Source organism: Spea bombifrons, chromosome 9 (assembly GCF_027358695.1).
Source record: "Spea bombifrons isolate aSpeBom1 chromosome 9, aSpeBom1.2.pri, whole genome shotgun sequence".
Classification (NCBI taxonomy): Eukaryota; Metazoa; Chordata; class Amphibia; order Anura; family Pelobatidae; genus Spea; species Spea bombifrons.
The window spans coordinates 18,243,870-18,267,454 of NC_071095.1; the positions used below are offsets into that span (position 1 = coordinate 18,243,870).

At 41.6% G+C, this 23,585-nt stretch overlaps 2 protein-coding genes across 4 annotated transcripts in view; one reads left to right on the forward strand and one right to left on the reverse strand.

The window, feature by feature from the left end:
• The window catches only part of SMOC1 (SPARC related modular calcium binding 1), a 53,088-nt gene extending 48,833 nt beyond the window's left edge, over positions 1-4,255 (reverse strand). The window contains exon 1 of one of the 3 annotated variants that reach the window (XM_053475047.1): positions 4,082-4,255. In XM_053475047.1, the coding sequence (XP_053331022.1) occupies positions 4,082-4,180 (99 nt within the window). In that variant the 5' untranslated portion in view covers positions 4,181-4,255. The remainder of the gene's footprint in view (positions 1-4,081) is intronic. The other 2 variants (XM_053475046.1, XM_053475048.1) reach the window with 2 other exon arrangements.
• A 15,583-nt stretch (positions 4,256-19,838) lies between these two features.
• On the forward strand, positions 19,839-23,088 carry SLC10A1 (solute carrier family 10 member 1). The gene is made up of 5 exons (XM_053474343.1): positions 19,839-20,182; positions 20,778-20,988; positions 21,528-21,706; positions 22,560-22,753; positions 22,946-23,088. The coding sequence occupies exons 1-5, from the start codon at positions 19,839-19,841 to the stop codon at positions 23,086-23,088; spliced, it is 1,071 nt and encodes a 356-aa protein (XP_053330318.1).
• The last annotated feature ends 497 nt before the right edge of the window (positions 23,089-23,585 follow it).

Here is a 23,585-nt window from a genome sequence, read left to right on the forward strand (position 1 = left end):
ACATCCACAATTAAAGCTGATGTGCCATGATTTTCCATATAAATGGTTCAACATATTCACACACAGAACAACTTTTTAACATGTCTCATAACCACTGCACCAGATTAGTAGGGAAGTGTCTGAAGTGCCTAATAAATTACGAAATCCTGGGATTGAGCATATGCTTAATATCTTGGCAACAGCCGATAAGCACTTAAAAACATGAGGAGCGTTTCTTACAAGTTATCAGTTAATGTTTAGGGTTGTTTAAGCAAAGGGTCCACTATGAAGGAAGGTTAAGCCACTGAATGCCCCATAAGTCACTTTGAAATGCCAGAAGTGGACAGATCTATTAGACGGTGACCATGTGCGACCACCCGTAAAAATTACACTGGGAGAATTTCCACGTTTCATTGATTTCCATTTCCACCAGAAAGGACAACTATTCACACAACGGGTCATACTTATAAAGAGCTATCCAGGGCTAGATTTCTAAATTAAGAGAATTGTTTAATTTAAGGTAATTTGCGCATAAATTATGTGTGAACTACTCTGAGCGTATGTTTGGATCAATTCGCTAAAGGGAGAGTTGACAGGAGAGTTGTGTTTCAGTTCATTGACTTGGATATTTGACCAATGCCCTGGATGCCTTAAGTGCCATCCATTCATGGGCAGACCGTATAGGAAGCCATTTAACCAGAGCACCATGCTGCCACTTCTGCCCCCAAAGAGGCAAAGAATAGGAGAAATTTGGACAAGTCTATTGTATTTTCATACACTTGAACCACAACTAATTTAAAAACACACAAGGGGGGGGGTTCTCCTATGGGACGACACACCTTAACCCAAAAATGCAGTTAAAATTGCCATGGGTATAGGTCAATTGCCCTCAATTTGTGGTTAAGTCTTAGAGAAAATACCAGCTGAATGGGGGAGGGATGCGAACACACAGAATAAAAAGCCATGCCTTGGGGACAAAAAACATTAGGGGGTCATCGTAAACAAAAACAAACAAAAACATGGCCCGTCGGCTCCAGACGCTGAGGGCAAGCCTGAAAGGGAAAGTTTAAGCCTTTAGGGCAGCAGATATTATCCAAACAGGTCTTCTCTCTGGGTTTACAGTCATACACAAGGGCAATTACTATGGATCCAGAACGGATATCCAGGCTGAAAAATGACCAAAAAGGTGCATCGGTTGGATTTGTGTCAATGCATATAGGGGAATAATGCAGACTAGGGCAACCAAGTCCTACCAACCAAATGGTTATTCTCTGCCCCGTACTTTAGCACTTAATGCAATACAGTCATGATAAAATGTATCCCAGTTAAATAAAGTAAGCCTAGTAGTAATCCAGACACAGGGAAAAAGACATTACACCCAAGAGACTGTGTGAAATTGCAAGGAAGATAGGGAGGCCGCAACCCCAATAGCCGCCATGTATGAACCCTGAAGGTGCCTTTGAAACGTTAACACATCAGTCCCTTTCAGCGTAGACGTTTGTTAGGAAAAGTATGAATTCTTTTAGGTTTATGTGACTTGTGAACTTCCTCGTGTTTAATGCAGTCTAAATATGCCAAGAAAAAGCATTACAGGTGTGAACTCGCAGACTCAACAAGTGCTGGATACGGGGCGAACAATATGTGCAGTTATTTCTTGGCTAAAATCCCATTTTTCATATTTTTTCTTTGATAACCATTTACAGCTCATATGGCGAGAAGAAAAACCGGGAGAAGGAATACTAGAAGACCAGATGCTTTGATGTAATGTAAGGACGTTTTACTTTATTGAGGGGGTGGTAGGTCACATCTCATCAGACGTGGTACCTCTGAAACCCAACCTGTACCTATGGACGTGACCTACATGATGCTGTGGGACGTGTTGTGATCTCATGGTGGCCCTACTGTCCTCTGAAGCCCAACCTATACATACGGACGTGACCTACATGATGCTGTGGAACGTGCTGTGATCTCATGGTGGCCCTACTGTCCTCTGAAACCCAACCTATACATGACCTACATGATGCTGTGATCTTATAGTGACCCCTAGAGTAACATTTTAAAGTAAGCAACGCTTCTCCCATGGCACTTATTATGCCAAAACTATGGCGTGACCGTGCCTCTAAATTGGCCAAAGCACCCAACACAGAAATACGTGATGTAGGCAGCAAAGATGTCTACGCAGTAGAATAACGAAGTGAAATGACTCAATAACTGCTTGCGTCTATACAACATGCTTTACCTTAAGCTTCAAATGAGTAACAATATATCTTCAAATTATTGAAGACTATAGACCTCTGAACACTGACATTTCTAAAATATGACCTTTAGTTTTTATTAGCTATTTTTACGAAGAGCGCTGGAAGAATAAGAACTTTGTGTTCTTTTCCTGCTTGTATCTGGTAGTCTCCTCTTATTCTTCTATAATAAATCCATATAGGTCTATTATGTTGGTGCATCTTACTATAACTTATATCACATAGATACTGGGTTAACAATCGAGAACAATTCTTACTAGCACTTTAACATGAGAAATATATAAAAAAAAACCAAAACAATCCATCATGGAATATTAAGCCAGCAAGGTCTATAGCTACTGCAGGAGGGGGAAACCATTTTTTCATGTTCTAAAACTTTTTTGCGTTATATATATTTTGGCTATATGGCCACTCCACACTTGTTGGAATAGGTTCATCAATCTTTCGAGTCAGATAGGGTTCTAGAAGGTTTGGCATGCATATGGACACGCCATTTCTACACATTTTTTATATGTGCCAAGAATTACCGCAGTGCATCTTACAGTCCATACATTGAAAGAGTGACAGAACTAGGACTGGCAGAATAAGACGGGCTGATACATTAGGAAATAAACATAATAGGTGTGTACTAGAAATTCATTATATCTGTATACCACTAAATGCAGACATTACGTCTTGCCATAGAATTTCCATGATTGGTTCGGACAGCTTCAGAAGGAAAAGTTAGGAAAAGGAAAGCGACTTTGGTTCAAGTAATAGGGCATGCAGATCCTTAACTTCGGAAACAAATCACATCTAAATATCAGTAACACAATTAAAATGTTACAACATATCAAAAATGTGTGCGTCAGAGTACGTTACCTTAAGCAAGCTGAGATCTGTGGCAACAAGTGGCAAAACTAGCATAATTAATTTCCTGTTCACATGACCCCCCCCAACCCTTATTACCTACCACCAAAAGAAGGAAAGTAACAAAACAGTCAAGTAATAATATCAAGTATAATATATATATAGTAAGCACTTTCCTTCCTTACTAATCATTGCTTTCATCACTGCGAGACTACAGTAGCTTCAATTACTTGAAACAAATTATGTTGCACTTCTGTTCTACAAAGCAACGCGGGGTTAACGGGGTTAAATCATGTGGCTGAAGAGCTAAATGTATTTGGAAAATGACTAAAATAATAATTTTCAGCTGTGATACTTATCTAAAAAGACAAAAAAAAAAACAGGAATGGATAGCAGGGCAAAACAAAATAGTAAATTTAAATAAAAACTATACATTAAAATGATATTTTATCTATATAGGGGTGACGATTTCCATGGCACTTCTAACAGTCCCGACATTCAAAGGGTCTGACGATACGAACTGGCAGAATAAGACGAATCGATACTTTAGGTAAAGAAGACCCGGCTCGCACATCAACTATCCTGAAGTTTCTAACCACTTATGCCTGAATGTTACAAAAAATGTTTTATTTTCCAAGGAGAGACATAATATAAATATTTAGGTGAATGTTACCATTTTTTATGGATACTAAGTTCTAGAATGAGTTTGGAAGCTACACTGACCGAAAAGAGATTGAAGACGAGTCAAAAAGGTGGAATTTGGGCATCTGAAAGCGAGCTTCGGTATTTTACCAAAAGGACTTTACTGAGAGAGTGGGAGATAAGTGGAACAGCCTTCCAGTAGAAGTGGTAGATGCATATACAGTGAGGGGATTTAAACATGGATGGGATAGGCATACGGCTCCTGAATCTAAGACGAGACCAACATCAATGAAATATAACTAGTTAACCCTGGTCATAGACTGGTCATTAGTTGAATTTGATAAGTGTTTTCTTACCCTGGGTCCATTTGCTCTGTGATTCAAAGATTGTGGCAGATGAAGCAGCACAAGGAACAGCTGGGTTGTTATACAAACGGTGAGAGGTCTCGGAATCATCGCTGAGTTTGGGACGCAGGTGCAAGGAGATGTGGTCTTTGCTTTCGATTGGAGATTACTAACCCTTACAAAAGTATCTTGCAGCCAGGTTCAGTGCAGCGCCGTCTCTCCTGCAGCTCTCTGCCCGGTCCTGTACCGGCAGAAGGTTTTAAAGGCATTAACACTTTCATTGGGATCCCATTATAAACCCGCCTGAAAAGTGGGAGGGAGGGAGTGCAGGAGGGGGGGGGAGTAAATCAAGTCTGACCCCTTCTCTTTAAAAGCAGAGTGTGGGGGGATTTTATGGGTGCGCTGCTGCCACCTAGTGTTCACTATTGGAACTTTAAAAGTTGTTCTTCAAATGACCTTTAAAATAAAATTCAATTCATAACTTAACTTAGCATTTGCCACTCGCCTCTGATCAGAGGAAACAGAGGAATGTTTCTACCGTATAATAATAATAATAATGTGGCATCAGGATCTGCTATAAGTGCAATTCTGCAAATACTACATTTTTTAGTATTAAAGGTTAGCACTACCCGGCATCTATGTGGTCTTTGGCAGCAAGCTGTCATGGTTTTTGTGTCACGTGACAAGTTTCTCGGGGCAAAAATCAGCCAATTTCACATATTTCTGGGAAACATTTGGAGATTTGACAGTACTAGGAAATGACGCTGCATTTAGTTTCAATGCAGAAGAGGTGGAACGTAACCTTTAAACATTGAAAAGAAATTTGGCGTCTGTGACCGAAGCTTCCCTTCTGGAATTTTAAGAAAACAGGGTGTATCTATAGAGATACATGTTATTTTCCATCGGCTGCCAACCGAGAGATGTTCTCGTCTAGATCATCTCTACAGATCTTGGCCAAAACTGGGCTACTCAATGTGGGCACCACATCGCTGTCTGACAGTCCACCAACACACTGTGCCAACTGCCCCGTAAAAATGCTTTCGTAAAGATGCCATTTTGAAAAAAATATTTTTATTGGCTATTTATATTTTATTTATATTTTGAATTAAGTATAATGTTATTTAACAAACGTTTCAGTGATGGTGACATTTATTGATACCAGATATGGAAACCATGCAAGGTGATAAAGCAGTTAACACGATAATAGGTAATACAATTTAAGTTACATTTTTGTCGCCGTTTTAGGACAAAATCAGGTTGACATAGGTCGGTAGAAATACCAGAAACACCCAACCTCGGGATCTCATTTCACGCTTACCTGGTGTTGTCTTCTTCTTGGCAAACCATTTCCCCCCGCCAGAGGATCCTGTCATCGACACAAATTGTGAAAATACTCCGTGCAGCAATCGACTAGAAGAGATAAAAGCTATAAAAACTAAAAAAGGGAAAAAGGAGTCACGAATCATAAAAAATAATTTCAAGAGCTACTCGTATAATTCCTAGGAGGAACCTGAACTAGCACCAGGTTCTAAGGATATAACACATTGGTGCATTTTCTTTCAGCCCAGGGGAGGATGGTTTCCAACTTTATAAAACTACATGCTGGCTCCTGGCACGCGTGCGCGGTGGCATAAAGATTAATGCGCCGCTACATCTTGGACATAACGTGTTGCAATATTGCTGTCCCAAGAGCTTACACTTTATAGTACAAGACATTTTTATATATTTGCATAATCTGTAACCCCTTATCAGTACCATGGACAGAGGTTGGACAGATATGGCAGGGATCGGATAATAAGTGCTTTTCAACTCTTTTCAAACCAAGCAACTCTTAAACCAAAGGGCTTTTTGTTTGTTTTCAGCCAGCGTCTCTATAGTAAACTTTTCTAAACGATCATTACTAACCTCGCAGATGAATCATACGTTGTATCATCCCTTGACTCTCGTCAGACGTACTTAGTAGGTTATACGGAGACATCGTTTCCTAAGCCAAAAGGTACAAGATCGGGATCAGACTGGGCATGGATATACGGCCCCGGCACTTTAAGGCCAGCGGGCGCTAATAAGTATTAACAATGAACACTTGGAAATGCTAGCAGATAAAGAGGTTTCGAAACATGCTTAATAAGGAAGAACATGAAACTCACAACCATCTTCTTAGAGATTCAAGGCCTGGGGTCAACATATTATAATTACACACACACACACACACACACACTTACACACACACACACACACACACGCACACACACGCACACACACGCACGCACACACACGCACGCACACACACGCACGCACACACACACACACACTTTACTAGCACAGGGAACCATTACGCCCAGCCCTGGCCAAATGCATACAAGAGCAGCATAATCATTCAGAATATATTAAGACGCCTGAGGCCGTGCCAGAGGGCGGCTTCCCAGCGTTATATTGGGCTCAACTTTTTTGGACGTCTGTGCATGAACAGCGCTAATCCGTGCGAGGGAAACCAGGAATTACGTGTTTTCGACGGCAAAGAGTTTAATCCAAGATTCTATAAAATTATGTAAATATTCTTTGTGTTTAACAATTCAGAAATATGGAAATAAATTGTCCAAAACCCCATAATTACTTAATACGGCCACATTGTCATAATGAAATATTTCTGAAATGCTCACGGCTCCCAATTATTTAAAAAAATAATTTTTTGTAATATTAAACATTTAGTTAGGGCTAATTCTTATGCCTCAGTTACTAGTAATACAAAGTACAACCCGGTATCAGGGGGAAAAAGTATATATATATATATATTTAAAATGTTTTTCTATTTTTGTCTTAATACGTGTTGATAATTTTAATTAAAAATATTTAAAAATAAAAAAATATGTACATATATATATATACACACACTTCCACAAATACATGCAATAGATAAACTTTTTGACAAGTTCAAAGAAAGGACCATCACGTTACATACACAAAACAAAAAAAAAAGTATATATGAGTACGACGTCCACTCTTTCAGCTCCGAATTATGTGCAAAACGTGCCACAAAAAGTGCTCTGGGGGGAACTGAGGTTAAGACTTCGCAGTAAGGAATATGAAAGCAATTAAAACGATTGGGGAGTTATTTATGGCATAGAGGCGAGAGGATTGCTGGACATCAGAAAACAAGCGTGTGGGGGGATAAGAAGACTTTTGTGTGGGTTCCTTCAGCAGATGTTTCGGCTAACCTTTTTTCCATGTGTTTGGCAACCAGAGCGATTTGGCCTTAGGATTTGCAGGTGGGTTTTTTTGATGAGGTCAGGGTCAGCAGAGTAAGCGGGGACAAGACCCTATTTCAAAAGCCAAACTTTAGAATGGGGACTAAACAGATAATCTCTGCGATTCTGCTGGGTTATATCCCCAGACCTCCATTTATCTGGATTTTCTGCCGGGGGGGGGGTCACTCATCGAACAGATCGAGGATACAAGGTCATTTATTCATTTTTCCATTAAAACGCAGACACAAAAACATAGAATATGACGGAATCTGCCCGTCTAGTCAGCCGTTTCTCCCGCTGTATAGACTCAAACCTTTATCAGTCTGTCTCATCTTAAATTGAGGAGCCATACGCCTTTCCAATGCATGTTTAAATACCCTCACTGTATTAGGCTCCGCTGAGAGGCTGTCCCATTTATCTACCACTCCCTCAGTTCTAATATGCACGCCTGGATTGCTACAAAGACCAGAAAGCGCCGTTTCTCGGCAAACTATAATTTTGCCGCAAGCGGGTGAAGCGACGACCGTCATGCGCAGTGTATATCGGTGGACAAGCGAGGGACCCATTCTACGCAACGCTCATCAACAACTAAGGTCGGAGTCTTTAGAGCAGGAAAAATGGCAGACTAGATGGGGCCCAATCGGTCTTACCGGATGTAAAACTTACCAAACCATTCGATAACGTCACTAAAAGCGTCTTGAAGACGAAAGGGGAAACTGGTTGAATTAGAGATTTGTCCAAGACAAAAAATATGCAATTTAACACAAGCTCGTAATTTTACTAGAAATGTCAAAGAAGCTATTTCTATAATGATCTCTCAATTCAGGCAAAAAGCCAATCAGTGATACATTTTAAACGTGGATAATGGTGATCAGACTTGCGACGTAGATATATAGTACATAAAGTACATTTTATTTCACTTATCCTTCTGATCTAGTACTATCTATACAGTACTAAAAATGTAAAGATCACTAGATCGCCATGTTTTTGTAATTCAGTGAATCTGGAGGATTCACGATTACGTAATTTCACTCTGTCCCTCGGTTGCTTTATTTTTTTTGTCTTTTTTTGTTTTAAACAATGTAGTTCATTTGAAAGTTTTTTTTTAATTTGTTTTGTAACAATGTCATTTAATGATTTAAAAAACAAAAGCAAGCAAAAATAAAAGGAAACTAAGCGAACTTAGGGACCCAACTAAATACATTACCCTAAAAAGCATTTTTAGAAGGAAAGAATTCTATTTCACCTCCAGATTCAGTCCACTACTAATAAATATACGTCCTGGTATTATATCAACAGCTAATCAATAACCAAATAGGTTTCATTAACTGGTTCCTTCATAAGTGACCTCCGAGATGTGGAAAGTGTGACTTTATTGTTTACAGATGTATGGAGTAGTCAGGTGTGGTACGAAAACCTTCAGTCTGTTCCCGCAGCTGCCAGGAAATTCTCCTTATCCTTTCTTAACTTGCTCGAAAAGTCAACAATTACACACCAAACTCTCGGTGACACAGACACAGCTGCGGGGTTCTGCTAACAAGCCCACGTTCTAAGTACAAGATGGTCCTCATGCGGGACAGACTCATCAAGACATGAGTACGTTGGAACCATGGAAACATCGCTCCTACCTCAAACCTTAATCTTGTCTTAGATTCAGGAGCAGGGCCGGCCCGACTATGGAGCCGAGAGAGAGAGAGGGGCACCGAGTGGTTTTCACTTACCAAGGCGCCCCTCTCTCTGTCCTCTGCGAGCCCTCGAGCCCTCCAGCTCGGTCTCGGAAGATGACGTCATTTCCGGCGCTCAGCATTACAATCCGGCACCGAGACCGAGCAGGGAGACTCACCGCAGGTGGCTGTTATCTACCGGCTTCTCAGTAAAGTAAATCTTCCTTACATTACATCTAAGCCCCTGACCCTTTACAGATTTAGGTTACTATCTATTCTTCAATCAAGAAAAAAAAAATCTATAGAATATTCAATAACAAATATTTTAAACGTGAACCTCGATTGGTCATCCCTTAATAACTTTTTTTTTTTATCATGCTACGCATTTAGGCTAAAATATCATACATACACACAAGACTAATGCAAGACATCCCAAGCGCTACCCTTTTCTTATCACCTCCACGTACCAGCTGCAGCCGATGGATTTTATTCCATGTATCTACCGTACGTCACTCCAGGGTCTGCTTTTACGGATGCAGCATATACATAGATATTCTGTGTCTTTATTTTACTATTTGTATAATTTTGGATTCCTAACACTTAGTTCAAATTATCCTTCCATTAAAGTATTCTTGCTCTGGCGCACCTAGCCTATACACAAGAAAATCGGAGACCTTTTCATGTTTCGCCCAATAAACCTCTGGCCCAGTCTAATAGATTTACCATCTGGCTTATGTTCCTAAACACAAATCTAACAAGTACTCGTTTTTAAAAAGGATGACATATTCCAAGGGAAGGAGCCTTAAGTAGACCAAGTAATGGTTATTCTAAACAAAGACCCAACGTAACCGGTTTCCTTGAAAACATTTTTAGCGTCAAAGCAAACAGTTCATGAGCTGTTCTTCATCCCGACCACATCATTGGTAAAGCCATTTATATGAAGATATATACTTTATCTATTTGTGACAAATGTCATAACAGAATCTAGCCATAGAATGAGTCGGGTTATATGACTACGGAAGTGCATTGTCTCATTTTCTCCATAAGTAAAACAAACGGTAGCACATTGCAAGGGAGCACACAAGACTCTTTAATGAGCTTTAATGTGAGGTCATATCCATGCTCCACAGCTGATAAATACATCATGCAACATGGAAGGCTGTTGGAGCTCCAAAGTGATGTCATATCCATTGGTGTAACTAAGACCCCTGTGACCCTTTCTTCCTGTCTCCACGGATCTGTTCAAAATTATTTACACGTGAGCATGGCTGTGTACGTACGTGTGTGTGTATGCGTGAGCATGGCTGTGTATGCGTGTACGCGTGGGCATGGCTGTGTATGCGTGTGTGTACACGTGGGCATGGGTGTGTACACGAGCGTGCCTACGCGTGTATGCCCCCTGCGCTAGCATGGCTGTGTACGCGCGTGTGTGTACCCCCCCGCGCGCGAGAGCATGGCTGTGTGCGCGCGCCAGAGCATGGCTGTGTAAGTGTGTGCATGTGTGTGAGCATGGATGTTTAATTGTATGTATATGTGTATGTGTGAGCATGGATGTGTAAATGTGTGTATGGTGTGTGTGAGCATGGATGTGTAATTGTATGTATGGTTGTGTGTGTGTGTGAGCATGGATGTGTAGTTTATGTATGGGTGTGAGTGAGCATGGATGTGTAATTGTATGTGAGCATGGATGTGTAATTGTGTCTGTGTGAGAATTGATGTGTAATTGTGTGTGTGTGGGTGAAAGCATGGATGTGTAATTGTGTGCATGTGTGTGTGATCAAGGATGTTTAATTGCGTGTGTGAGCATGGATATGTAATTGTATGTATGGGTGTGTGTGTCTGAGCATGGATGTGTAATTTTATGTATGGGTGGGTGAGCATGGATGTGTAATTGTATACGTGTGTGAGTATGGATGTGTAATTGTATGTATGGGTGTGTGTGAGCCTGGATGTGTAATTTTATGTATGGGTGTGTGTGAGCGTGGATGTGTAATTCTACGTGTGTGTGAGCATGGATGTGTAATTGTACGTGTGTGTGAGCATGGATGTGTAATTGTACGTGTGTGTGTGAGCATGGATGTGTAATTGTACGTGTGTGTGAGCATGGATGTGTAAGTGGGGTGAGATGGATTGTGTGGTTAGTGAGTGTGTAATTTGTATGTTGACATATGTTGTATGTTGACATATGTTGCATGTCGGAAGGGAGGGAGAAGGGGCAAAAATTTGTCTTCGACAGGACTGCATATCAGACATTGGGCATGCTATCGGTCTTGTGTCCTGCGGGGTTATTACAGGGCTATGTTTTCCCCTTTCATGTGTCAAATTATTTAGTAAACTAAAACAATGCTTGCATAGCCAACAAAATAACTTTTAATCAGGAATTACATGACATGTAATAACAGAATCATTTAGGGAAATGTTTCATTTTCAATGTTCCTTTCTTAACCCCTCGCACGATACAAAAGTCTTGGGGGGGGTGTCCTCTGAACCCTGGTGAACCATCATTAAAAAGCATCATTCATCTGTAACAATGCCTGGTTATTTTAGATCGTCCGCAATCATTATTTCATTTGAAAAAACAGAGCACATTAAACTATCCTAAAGCACACATTATTTACAACATTCTATAAATAAAGCAGGTGACATTACAAATTATTTCAATTAAACAACAAAAGAGACATTCACGTTCTTTGTGTGCGTCTGAGAAGAGTGCCAGAATGGACAGTTCTGTTATGTGAGAGACCTTTATCTGCAATTAAACACAAATACAGAATCACTATAGAGTCTTTGATATGAATCCATCTCCTGTAGCTGTATCACCCTGGATTTGGCAATGTTCAGCTCTTCTAATAGCTCTAGGCTATTGCAGGTTAGCTGTGCCGAGCATCTACTACAGCTGCGACGACCTGATTCTGCTAACAAAGCATCATTGTAAAAAAAAAAAAAAATCAGACACCGCGTTATTCCTGGAGCTCTAGCCGGGACCACCATGGGTAACATCACATGGAACATTAGAACGTAACAGCAGATAAGAACCATTGAGACCATCTAATCTGCCCAGATGGACTCAAACTTTAATCCATACTCCATCCCGTCTTTCATGCTCCATCCCCTCTTTCATGCTCCATCCCGTCTTTCATGCTCCATCCCCTCTTTCATGCTCCATCCCGTCTTTCATGCTCCATCCCGTCTTTCATGCTCCATCCCGTCTTTCATGCTCCATCCCGTCTTTCATGCTCCATCCCCTCTTTCATGCTCCATCCCCTCTTTCATGCTCCATCCCGTCTTTCATGCTCCATCCCCTCTTTCATGCTCCATCCCGTCTTCCATGCTCCATCCCGTCTTCCATGCTCCATCCCGTCTTCCATGCTCCATCCCGTCTTCCATGCTCCATCCCGTCTTCCATGCTCCATCCCGTCTTCCATGCTCCATCCCGTCTTCCATGCTCCATCCCGTCTTCCATGCTCCATCCCGTCTTCCATGCTCCATCCCGTCTTCCATGCTCCAGTATTACTTTACCGAGAGGGTGACTTTTGGGGTTAGCTGGTGAAACTCAAGCAAAGTATCAAAAAGTTAACTTCTCACACACACAAAAAAAATATATCATATATATTTCATTATATCTTCTTGCTGATTGGACGATTCCACTTGTCACGATAAGACCACTTTTACAACCTTGCATTATTATGCTTTATAAATAATTCTCAGCTCATTTTGGATTTAAAATACTAAAGTTGAAGTGCTTAATATTTGACATTTTACTGCAGTTGGTCAAAAATAATTGTTTTGTGATGAATCGATAAGGCGATACTGTGTTAAGTTAACTATGTGTTTTGTTAATGTTAGCCTATTTTCCTTTTCTTTGTTTCTATAACAAATCTGAATTAAAAGAGTATAAAATATTCTAATAAATGAAGTTGAATAATATTAAATTATTACGCGAGCATCCTATGAATAGGAGCCGCTCTTGGGTTTCCAGGCCATGCATCTCCACCTCCTTAACAAGCCCTTCTTTGACCAGGCTTCGTGTTTTCACCTCCTCGCTCGGTCTCCACGGGGCTAGTTAATACGTGCCAACATTTCACACCCTCAGCGGTTTGCGGACGCCGACACTAATCACGTTTTAGGGAGCAGGTCAGCAGTGAAGGAGGTGGAATTCGTGTGAACAAGTCCTCAGGATGGCCCGGTTGCCTCACACCTGCATGGCCTATTCAGCTTCAGTGTTTACACATTGTCAGCCGCAATTAATTCTTTACAACAACGCTCCAGTGATTGCCCTCCCATCGCACAGGGACCCCATTCTGAGCTCTTGTGTATGTTAAATTGAGCATAGGCCCCCGTGATTAAATTAAGTTTTGTAACTGCAACCCCCTCCCTTCTGCAGACTTTTCTCGCTGTTAATAACTATGCCGGCGATTGTGAAGCGCTGGCACTGGAGTAAAAAGTTAATTACGGACAATCAAAACTAGGGAGAAGCAGAATTTATACGGTAAAGCAAGTGCGGGAGGAACGGGCAGAGGTCTGCCCGGCTGCGCGGAATACGGATTTCTCGGGGAAAAAGACACGATCGACCAATAGAAAAAAACACAGCTGTCAAAATTCATGAGCCCAGATGAGTGAGAATATATGAACGGCCCGCCAAATTAAATTATACGCGAACTAGCAGCATAAGACGGAGTTCAAAATTGCTTCAGAATAGTCATTACTGCAAGAACAGTAAACCCTATTGGTGAAAGAGGAACACAAATGGGTTTTGATAGATTCTCCAGGATAGAGTGTTGTGCTTAAGAGAAGCATTCTACGTGGTCTTGTGTTCTCTGTTCCCTGTCGCATAGCTGCCAGAAGTCTAAATTTTCCAGGAATAATTGCTCAAGGTTAATACAGCGAGGGAATTTAAACATGTACGGGATAGACGGCTCCCGAATCTAAGACCAGACCAAGGACTGATTAAGGTCAGAGTCCTTACAGCAGAAAAAGCGGGTGACTACAATGTTTCTAAGACAGCTGTCTAATTGTCAAGGATATTCCTCGAAACTGGCCCATTGAGTAGTGGGACACGGGGGCTGGCTGCCCAAGATGATGATCGCCCCCCCATGGTTTTTTTTTTAATAAGGAGAACTGCTGCCCTCCTCAACCTGCCACCCTAAGCCTTATGGACCTAGGCCAAGATACGTCACCAGGGACTGTAGATATCGGCCAAGCATGCGGTACAGAATTCTAGTAAGTCAGTCCAGGTGGAGGCTTTGTAACTTCAGCGATGAACCCGTGTACATGTGCTCCAAGTAAATATGAACACGCACGTATGGATACTTATCTAGTTCTTCTGAATCATCGGGTTTATTCAGTGAACTTATTGCCTGGGGCAACGAGTGTTCTCTAAAAAATGCAGTGAAGGAAATCGTGATTTATTTCACTAATATCTGGAAAGCAATAAGGCGTTCAAGAGAAAATTGAAAGCTGGTTGGATTTTCATTTGCATCATGTGTAAGGGTGAATGTATGCATGTATGTGTAAGGGAAAGTGTGTGTGTGTGTGTGTGTGTGTGTGTGTGTGTTACGGGACATGGTGGGAAAGAGTGGCTTGAGGTTTTTTTAAATATAGATATTTATAGACACACACATTTCATAATTTTGCTCATTGTCTAATTTACTGATTCAACCAAGGGATGTAAGTTGATACAACGTGTGTGATGTGAATGTCTTACAGTTAACACCTTAAGGGCTATTTTGCTGTAAACACAGACAATAGTTAATGGTTCCGCTTGCAGAACGGGCATATCATTGAAACTCGTTCTATCGGTGTGATAGTGTTTAGTTTTACAGGGTAGGGTAATATTTATTTTACGACACTGAGCGGTTTATGACACCCTTAAGATAGAGGGGACACGGGTTATTAAAGAGGCTTTTGTCTGCCAGTGGGCATCCAGCCTATTGTAGTCTGGGTTACTAACCTCTTTTAGCCCCAAACAGAACGCATGATTCCTTTGCACCTGCTTTGTAAATAGCTTTTGTCCACATGCTGGCCATCTGATCGACCACTCACTCAGCATGACGGACAGATATGTAAATCTCACCATTAGTTCTACAACTTTAAATTCACACAAACATACAAGTAAAGGAGGCTGTAGATTTCACGTGACAGCACTGTCCACCACAAGTCTGGAACACAATCCAGGCGAAACGGAATATCTATTCATTCCATAACGTATTGCCACAAAAGGCCAAAGCACAGAGTCTTCTGGTGGCTCAACCCATAACATGTATGTACCCACCATACAAAGCACAATGTCACAGAAAGTACATGACACACGCAGGATTGTCTTGCCCTATGCATGCTTTATAATCACAGAGATGTTAAGAATTTACGCTTCGAGAGGTTTACATGAAATAAAGGAATACGAGAATGTGTGTTCCACCTTATAACCATTAGAATGCGCATATTGTTCGATGGCATAGTATTATGTCGCCTTTGGGCCAATGACCTAATGGGGGGGGTATCATTAAGGGGTTTGTTCTGCGGAGCCTTGGGAAAATAAAGCATGCAGGTGCACAACCACAAGGCAGTTCAAAGGCACTGAGTTGTTATGCATTAAACATCACCCTAAGATTATCCCAGGTGTATCCCCAACACACAAGGGGAACAAACACGCAGCTACATCAGCAGCTTAATACCTTAACCTTCAACGAAGCGCCTCCAAGGGCGTCAGGCACGCTCTCTTCCCATCTCAGATATTCAATAGCTGCATTAAAAAGAGGGATAAGAACATAAGACAAAACGTTCTGTGAACTCACGTTTACCAATATTGTTAAATAGAACGCTGGAAGGTAGAATCCGCAAAGGTCCCATTCAAACGTAAGAAGTCTTAAAGGCCAAGTAATGGCCAAGTTTTTACCGAAGTATTCGTTTTTGCTTGATGGACACCATGCATTCTCGTAAAATAGAAGGGTTTCACCCATTTAGTTTAACAGCGTTGGCTGCTGCTACCCCCTGGCACACAGTACGGCTTAGTGTGCTGCCTATGCAGCTGTACATCGCTAAGGATGAATCCCGCAAAATGGTTCACTGCAACATTTGACTAATACTTTCAGAGTTGCCATCTCTTGTGTGCAATCACTATCCATTACTCAAAGGGTTAAGATGCTGGACACAAGTGGAACTGCACCATTTCACATGATTTTAGATGGCGTGCTGCTGGAGGGGAGGTCATGAGAACTTTGTGACATTCATACAGCCATTTTTAAATACTAACATAGCGAATATATGGCTTGTTATAAATAGGATGATTTCTAAACACGGCTTTCTACGGTTATCAACAATGCCATAGGTGCATCCTCCGGGGCACACATTAAAATCTTATGCGTTGTAGTTTTTGGTTTTTTTGTTTGTTTTGTTGGGAAAAATAACTTCCTATGAGCTAAAGCTACTATATAAAGGATTGCATACACTAATCATCTATGCTGGTCCAAAGGGGTGGTCCAAGTGCCAAGACTATTCTAGTCTAGAATTTTCACAATAGCTTAATAACCTAAAGTGTGGGTTTTTTTAATATGCAGAAAAAAAGTGTAAACAGCGCCACCTTGTGGCCAGTGGGTGCACATGCTACAGCCTTGCCACCAAGAGAAAAACATGACGGGTAAACCCAATTGGCCATTGTTTTTTTTTTGTTTTTTTTCCCCAGTAGTCCAAGTACACAGGGATATATATATATATATATATATATATATATATATATATATATATATATATATATATATAGATATATTAAACACGTACGTGCACGGTCAGAGGAGGCAACCCAAATATTTGACTGAAGATCTATGGGCTTTATTTGATATCCTTGAGGTTTGGGCCAGGCAAGGATTTTATAAAGACCTGTGCCATAAGCTGTATCAGTCTTTAACCCCTTCTGAGGTGCAGAGCATATTCTGAGTGTATTCCTGTACAGGACAAATGCCATGTATAGACTGCCTAGAGCAATGTATAGCTGGAATCTTACCATATATGTCATATGGCACCGGGTCATGTTCAAGCCTCCTAACCCTTCATAAAGTGACTGTGGGGTAATTATCCATTTAGCCTCCCAACATCTCAGGTGTGCAAATCAGGACACCTGTGTGGCCAGCAGCAGGGAGGATGGGGCTTGTTACCAGAGCAGTCCTGATTAAAAATGCAAGGAAACAAACTCCATTTGCATCCCTTCCAACAAGCCAAGGGCTTTACTGAGACCCACAGCCATTTATGTCACAGAGGGAGACATTTAGAAGAATGTTACTCTTTTTTTCAGTTCTGATTTACAAACAGGTTTCTGTTTATAAACACACTATTGTTACTTCTAGGGCAGTAGAACCCTGTAATACCATCATACCCAGCAAACATTCTGAGCTACTAGAAAAGAGGGAGACAGATTTGGGAGAATGCTTGGAGATTGAAATGGTTACTGCAGGCCAAGTCCAAATTAATTTAGTTTAATAGATTGGTATAAAAAATATTAATTAAATCGAAACAAAACACAGACAATGCCTCCTCTTTACTGTATACAAGTTTATCTAAAATCATACATTCATTGCTCTCACTTACATCAGAACGCTGTGACCACATGCTTTCAGCATGGCTTGGTAACAGGTTTTGCCCAGGTGCTCCCACATTTGACGTCATAATTAAAGGAAGACGATGAGTCCTGGAGTTGCCACTAGGGGGAGCTTGTTCCCTTGCATGAAGAAAGGTGGTATTTACATATGAGATCACCATTATCAGGGAGGGGGCGTTTGTTAATTGGATGGTTGTAGATCCATGTGATTTTTTTTTTGTTCTCTGTTAAGTTACTCTTGAAATAAAATAACCCCCTGGGGTAACAGTCTGAACTTTTAAACCCCCTGGTCCTGAGGTTCATCACATGGGTCTTGCCAAAGCATTGCACCAAATAGAAAGGAATAACACATTCTCCAACCCTAAACACACTAAATATTGCACAATTGGCATGCAAATAGTTAAATTCCATAAGCAAACTCTAGGTAGAAAACACACATGCCTGCGCATATGGCACTCTTTTTTTTTACCAAGCAGTAAGTATATTGCATGCAAGGAGACATTTTTCAGCCATACACAACTCATGCATGCAAATAGGTGTGTGTGTGTGGGGGGGAGATTGCATTTGCAAGGTGGGCACCGTGAAAGTTTAAGGGACCGCACATCTTACGCATTAACGTGCAAACGACAGCTGGGGTATACCTGGAACAATAAAACGTAACAAAAAGGGCTTTAAAAATTGCCCCAGCGTGCACGCCAACTTTTGCTCCAGGTATCCCAGGACTTGTAGAGGGCGGGGCCTGAAGTAGGTGGAATTATATTGTGTCGCATGACTCCGTCTACTTTAGGCTCCACCCCCTTGTGTACAGGGGTGCCTGGAGATTAACCCCTTAATGACAATGGGCGGTCCCAAAACCCTTTGAAAACAATGCATTTTTAGCCCGTACATGTACGAGCTTTGTCATTAAGGGGGTATAAAGCTGAATTGTAATGCATTGAGCATAGGCGGTATTTTTATGCCGAACGCGACAGGACAGGATTCCAAAAAACAGGGCTGTCCTGGCAAATGTGGGACCGTTGGCGAGTGTGCCCTTGTAATGCTGGCACCAGTGGAGGGCTGGCACCATTCAGACCAGGTGGCAAGCCGAAGCTAGAGGCCCAATAATATAGAGGCCCAAAACATTCGGCTTACAATGGCAAGGGCATCAATGTGCACAGCCCAATGCATATTTGCCAAAAGGACCATATTTGCTAAAAGGACCATAGAAAGGATTCAGTCAGGGTGTAAATACTGCCTTCCACATCTTTCATTTCCCCAATCCGTGCTGAACACCCCCATCAGACTCATTTTCTTATCCTATTACTCTTCATCAGCCGCCCCGCTGTGTCTACCTTCACTAACCACTTCTAACGACCTTTTATAAATAAATAATTTAGAAACCACATTAGAAATAAAATGAATTGCTATAAATCACCAATCTTGCGCTTTCAGCACTTTTCTTCTGGCAGGCGTGTGGACTACATCCTAGCGGTGTATATGTGAGGTGGAGCTCTGGGGTCTTCTGGGCACGGTGGGCTCTTATTCTGTGTCAGGCATGGCCCTACTGTTGATGCTGTACAAATAAAAAGATAACACATATTCTTCTCGTGGGTGCTCAAGTCTCCTCACTGACCGGGTTAATTCATTGAAGGAATGCCAGTGGGTTCGGAATATTTAAACTAGTGACCAAAAAGGAAAGGGGGAACGAGTAAAGGAAAAATATAGAGAAATGATGAAAACAAAAGCAACATGGAGGACACACATGGGCATCCCATAGATTGGCTCTCTGTATCGGTTCGTCTTGGTCAGAAATTGTTGGGGCCATATAAATATAATAATATGGGTCTCCAAATAGTGCTGAGAACCAAATTAGCTAGTATCGAGAAGAGGCAAGCCGCTGGATCCAGTCTATGTAAAAAGATTGACGAAAGTGTGCTAATGAAGCAAGAGTTATCCATTAACTGGTTATCCGCCATCTTATCATCGCTCGCAGTCAGTGTGGCCACAGAAGAGGGCCATCCACAATGACCTCACATCGGTCCTATCTTTTCAGCTAGTCGGAGCTCACGACTTGCAAGGTCAGGTCTGGGATTGGACGGCAGTTACTGTTGTAGATTTTGTTTAGATCTAGAAATGTAGCCGACTGTGTACTGAAGTCAAACAACATAATCTCTTCAAGGTAGATTTTTACAATGCAACCCACTCGGTCCCAGCTTAGACCAAAACCTTGTACTGTTTAATAAGTTACACATGTTGACTGGCCATCCTTCTTGGACACCAAGACATTGCCCAAAATGGAAGAGGAACATCGCATGTTACCAAATGCAACAGAAAACTCCCAAAAAGCTATCAGCTATGTATTGGATGGCGCTACGGTTACTCTTCTCCTGGTTGTCATGACCTCTCTTGGATGTACGTTGGAAATTTCAGAGATTAAGAAGTATCTTTTGAAGCCGAAAGAGATTGGGATAGCGTTATTTTCTCAATACACAGTTATGCCGCTCACTGCCTTTTCTCTGGCCCGTCTCTTACGCCTGAGTCCGATGGAGTCGGTGGTGGTTCTTGTGTGCGGTTGCTGTCCTGGAGGAAACCTTTCCAACATCTTTAGTTTGGCGATAAAGGGAGACATGAATCTCAGGTAACACAAACGTATTATTTAAATATTGATCGACTCTTATGGTCTTTAATTATCAGTTGCGGCCATCCTCCAAGGCTTTCATAAAAGGGGGCAATGAGGAAAAAAGGGGGTTTAAACAACGGAGGTTCTTGGTTAAAACTAAAACACTTGGGGTGCCATGAGCAACAGCCATTCGGTTTTCTCTTTTTAAACATGGGAAACCCGGTGGAATATGGAGGACACATTGAGGAATTAACATGGGGCCCGAGGTCTGAAGATCCCTGATTCTATCCATGCTTCCAAACTTTGGAATGGCCCGTATGGAACAGGTTCTGGGCATCAGAGGAGATCCTGATGTAGTCATCAGATACTGAAGAATGGTAACATTGTTGCACATATCATACCTTATTATAGGACATCTTGATCTCTCTGTTGGAAGAGGTTGAGAAAAGTGCTACATTGAAACTCCAAAGACAGCCAAGTGATGCTGAGTAGAAAATTAATCAGAGGGTTCACCAACACTGGGGGCGGGGGGTTTACATTGTGGGCATTTGTCCTCTAAATGTGTTCAGAAACTGAACGTTCTTAAAGTGTTGTCTCTGTTTCACTTCTACAGCATTGTGATGACAGTGTGCTCGTCTATCTGTGCTCTGGGACTGATGCCTTTACTGCTCTACATTTACAGTCTTGGACTAGAGATTGTGCCAAAACAGAACGCCATTCCGTTCCAAAAGATTATCATCTCCTTAATGCTTACGGTCATCCCATGTGGACTGGGCATTTTTCTCAAAGTAAAAAGGCCTCACTCTTTAAAGTGTATTATTAAGGTAAAGATTTTATTCAAAAATGTATATTCTTTCACAAGTAAACGTTATTGGAATTCATCATCTGTTTAATTTAAAAGAGGAATTAAATAGTGGAAGAAGATGGTGACGATCTCTTAACGTGGAAAAACTTGGACTACTACGACTAAAGATTTTTAATTGGAACCGTGTTGGTGGTCTTTAGCTGACCCAGCAGAATCCTTTTAGTGTCTTCACTGGTGCTGTTGGCGAGTTCCTCTGTGTTAGTGTCCGTGTAGTGGTCATTGTGTTTTTTTGGGGGTATTCTCACTAGATTTGGTGTGGTATTGTGATGCTACATAACTGGTCTTCTTATGCTGCCCCCTTGGCTGAAGGTTAATTGCCCATCCCTGCACTTTATCGACCAACGTGCCCATTACTATCATTACTATCGTTGTTACTATCATTACTAGAAGTGATGCTTTCCCTTTCATAAAGGAAGCAGTATGATTACACATTGTATGCTTTGTGTGATGTCCCTATGAATTGCATGACTTGTGGTAACGATGTGTTGTTTGTTTTAGGCTGGCATGGTGTTGGGGATTGTGACTTCTGTTTTAATACTTATTCTTTCTGCGGTCCACACCAAAGGAGTCATTTTTGCCCTCTTTTCACCATGGCTGGTTAGCGCTGCGTTACTGATGCCACTTATAGGCTACGTGTCTGGATACAGTATTGCGACACTCGGCAGACTCTCCAGACAGTAAGTGATTTACATTGAACATAAAGATCATGGGGATTATGTGTAAACATAGAATTAAATAGTAACCTCGTCATCATCACCATCACATCTTCACTAGTGCCACCACCACTAGCGTCTACTGCGTTTATGAGATATATTGCAGCTTAACCTGAGCCCAGAGCGTTCACAAGACTCAGGAGTGCTTTCCTTCTCCAAACTGTGTCTTATTTCACAGATCTCATAACCGAGAAACTGTAAAGTACGTTCCGACTCTCCGTTTCTCCGTTCTCCATATCCTTCCACCGCTACGCCCTTACACCGCGGTCCTTAATGCAATGTGCCGGGATATGATGTCATACCCCAGTGTTCTGCCATTTTCGAGATGTGCGGAGAGTGCCCTGACTCAGCATAGTATAATAAATACTGTCACCAGACGCACTTCGGTATATTAATGTGATCAGGCATCTTGTGCCATGATGAATAAATGATAGAGAGAAGAAGACTTCTCTTGAGTGGGTTCCAACTTTGTGAGCAGCTACCGAAACACCAGATGTGGTGTATTGACGTAGGTTTTACTTATACATAGGGGTCCTGCCAAAGATTCCATTTTGTTGCCAACAATATTATTTGTTTACTTACCTGTCCATGCGGCCCTCGCTATGTTGGCCGTCCTATTAGAGCTGCCTGTAAAAAGAATTTCGGTAACTTATGAGAAATATTATCAGTAATTATAAAAAATCACAGCATTTTTGGCTTGTGTTTTTTAAGCTAGAATGATAGAGACTGGTGTTTTTTTTTGTTTTTTTTTAACGTTATGAATATACAAGAGATTAGAGTGGGGGATTCCTAACGCTTTACCTTGTTTTTCTTTTAGGTGTAAAAGAACAATTTGCATGGAAACCGGATGTCAAAACGTTCAGCTATGCGGCGCCATTCTTAAAATGGGATTTGACGCGGATGTCATAGGCCCGCTCTTTCTATTCCCTTTGCTTTACATAACGTTTCAGCTGATGGAGGGGCTGGTTTTGGTGCTGGCTTTAGGCGTGCATGAATGGTTAAAGGCCAAAGGTAAATTGGAACAGCCTTCCCACAGATGTGGTTTGGGTCTTGGGTCTTACAAATACCCCCCCTGGAATGTGTATTTGCCATATTTTTTGTGCTTTAACAAACAGCCCATGTCCTACACTGGAAGAACTTTTGCAATTATAAAAACTTTATTTTCCAGGGGTGAAAAAAGTTCCCGATATGGACACACTGCAGGAAAACTCAACTACACCCGACACACCAACGTCCTCCTGAAGGGTAAAGAAAATATGGCAAAGATAACCACGGAGTTCTTCTACAAGGAAGCCTCGACTGCAGCGGGGCAAAAGCCTTCACAGGAATCAGACATCTTTAACTAGCCTGTTGGTGGCTCCTTAGACATCTAGAGATGCACCCCGACATAAGCCTCACCCCAACTCATCCAAACTATGGCCAGATTTCACTTAATGTCACCGTTACCGAGACTCGTGCAATAGATGTGAACATACATAACTCCACACAGCCCAAATTTCATGAAATAGTCCCAATATTTAGCCACTGTCCCACTTTTGGGAAGTAGGGAGTGTGAGCAGGTGAGGGTCCACTAAGCAGTACAAACCTTTCCAGCCCCCCCCCTTCATGGACACTAGCCTTGCAAGTTGGCATTTCTTCTGCCATTTGTCACAGCCCCCCCTCCCCAACTTCAACATGTGAAATGCAGGGGGGGGTCGTAAATATATGTAAACAGTTGTGTTTGCTTCCCCAATTACACTGTTATATTTGGCAGTTTTGGTTAATGCATTACAGAAGTTTGTCAGACAAAATACCTGAAGATTAAAATTGCATTTTGGTGGTTAATTATAAAATGAATACTGTT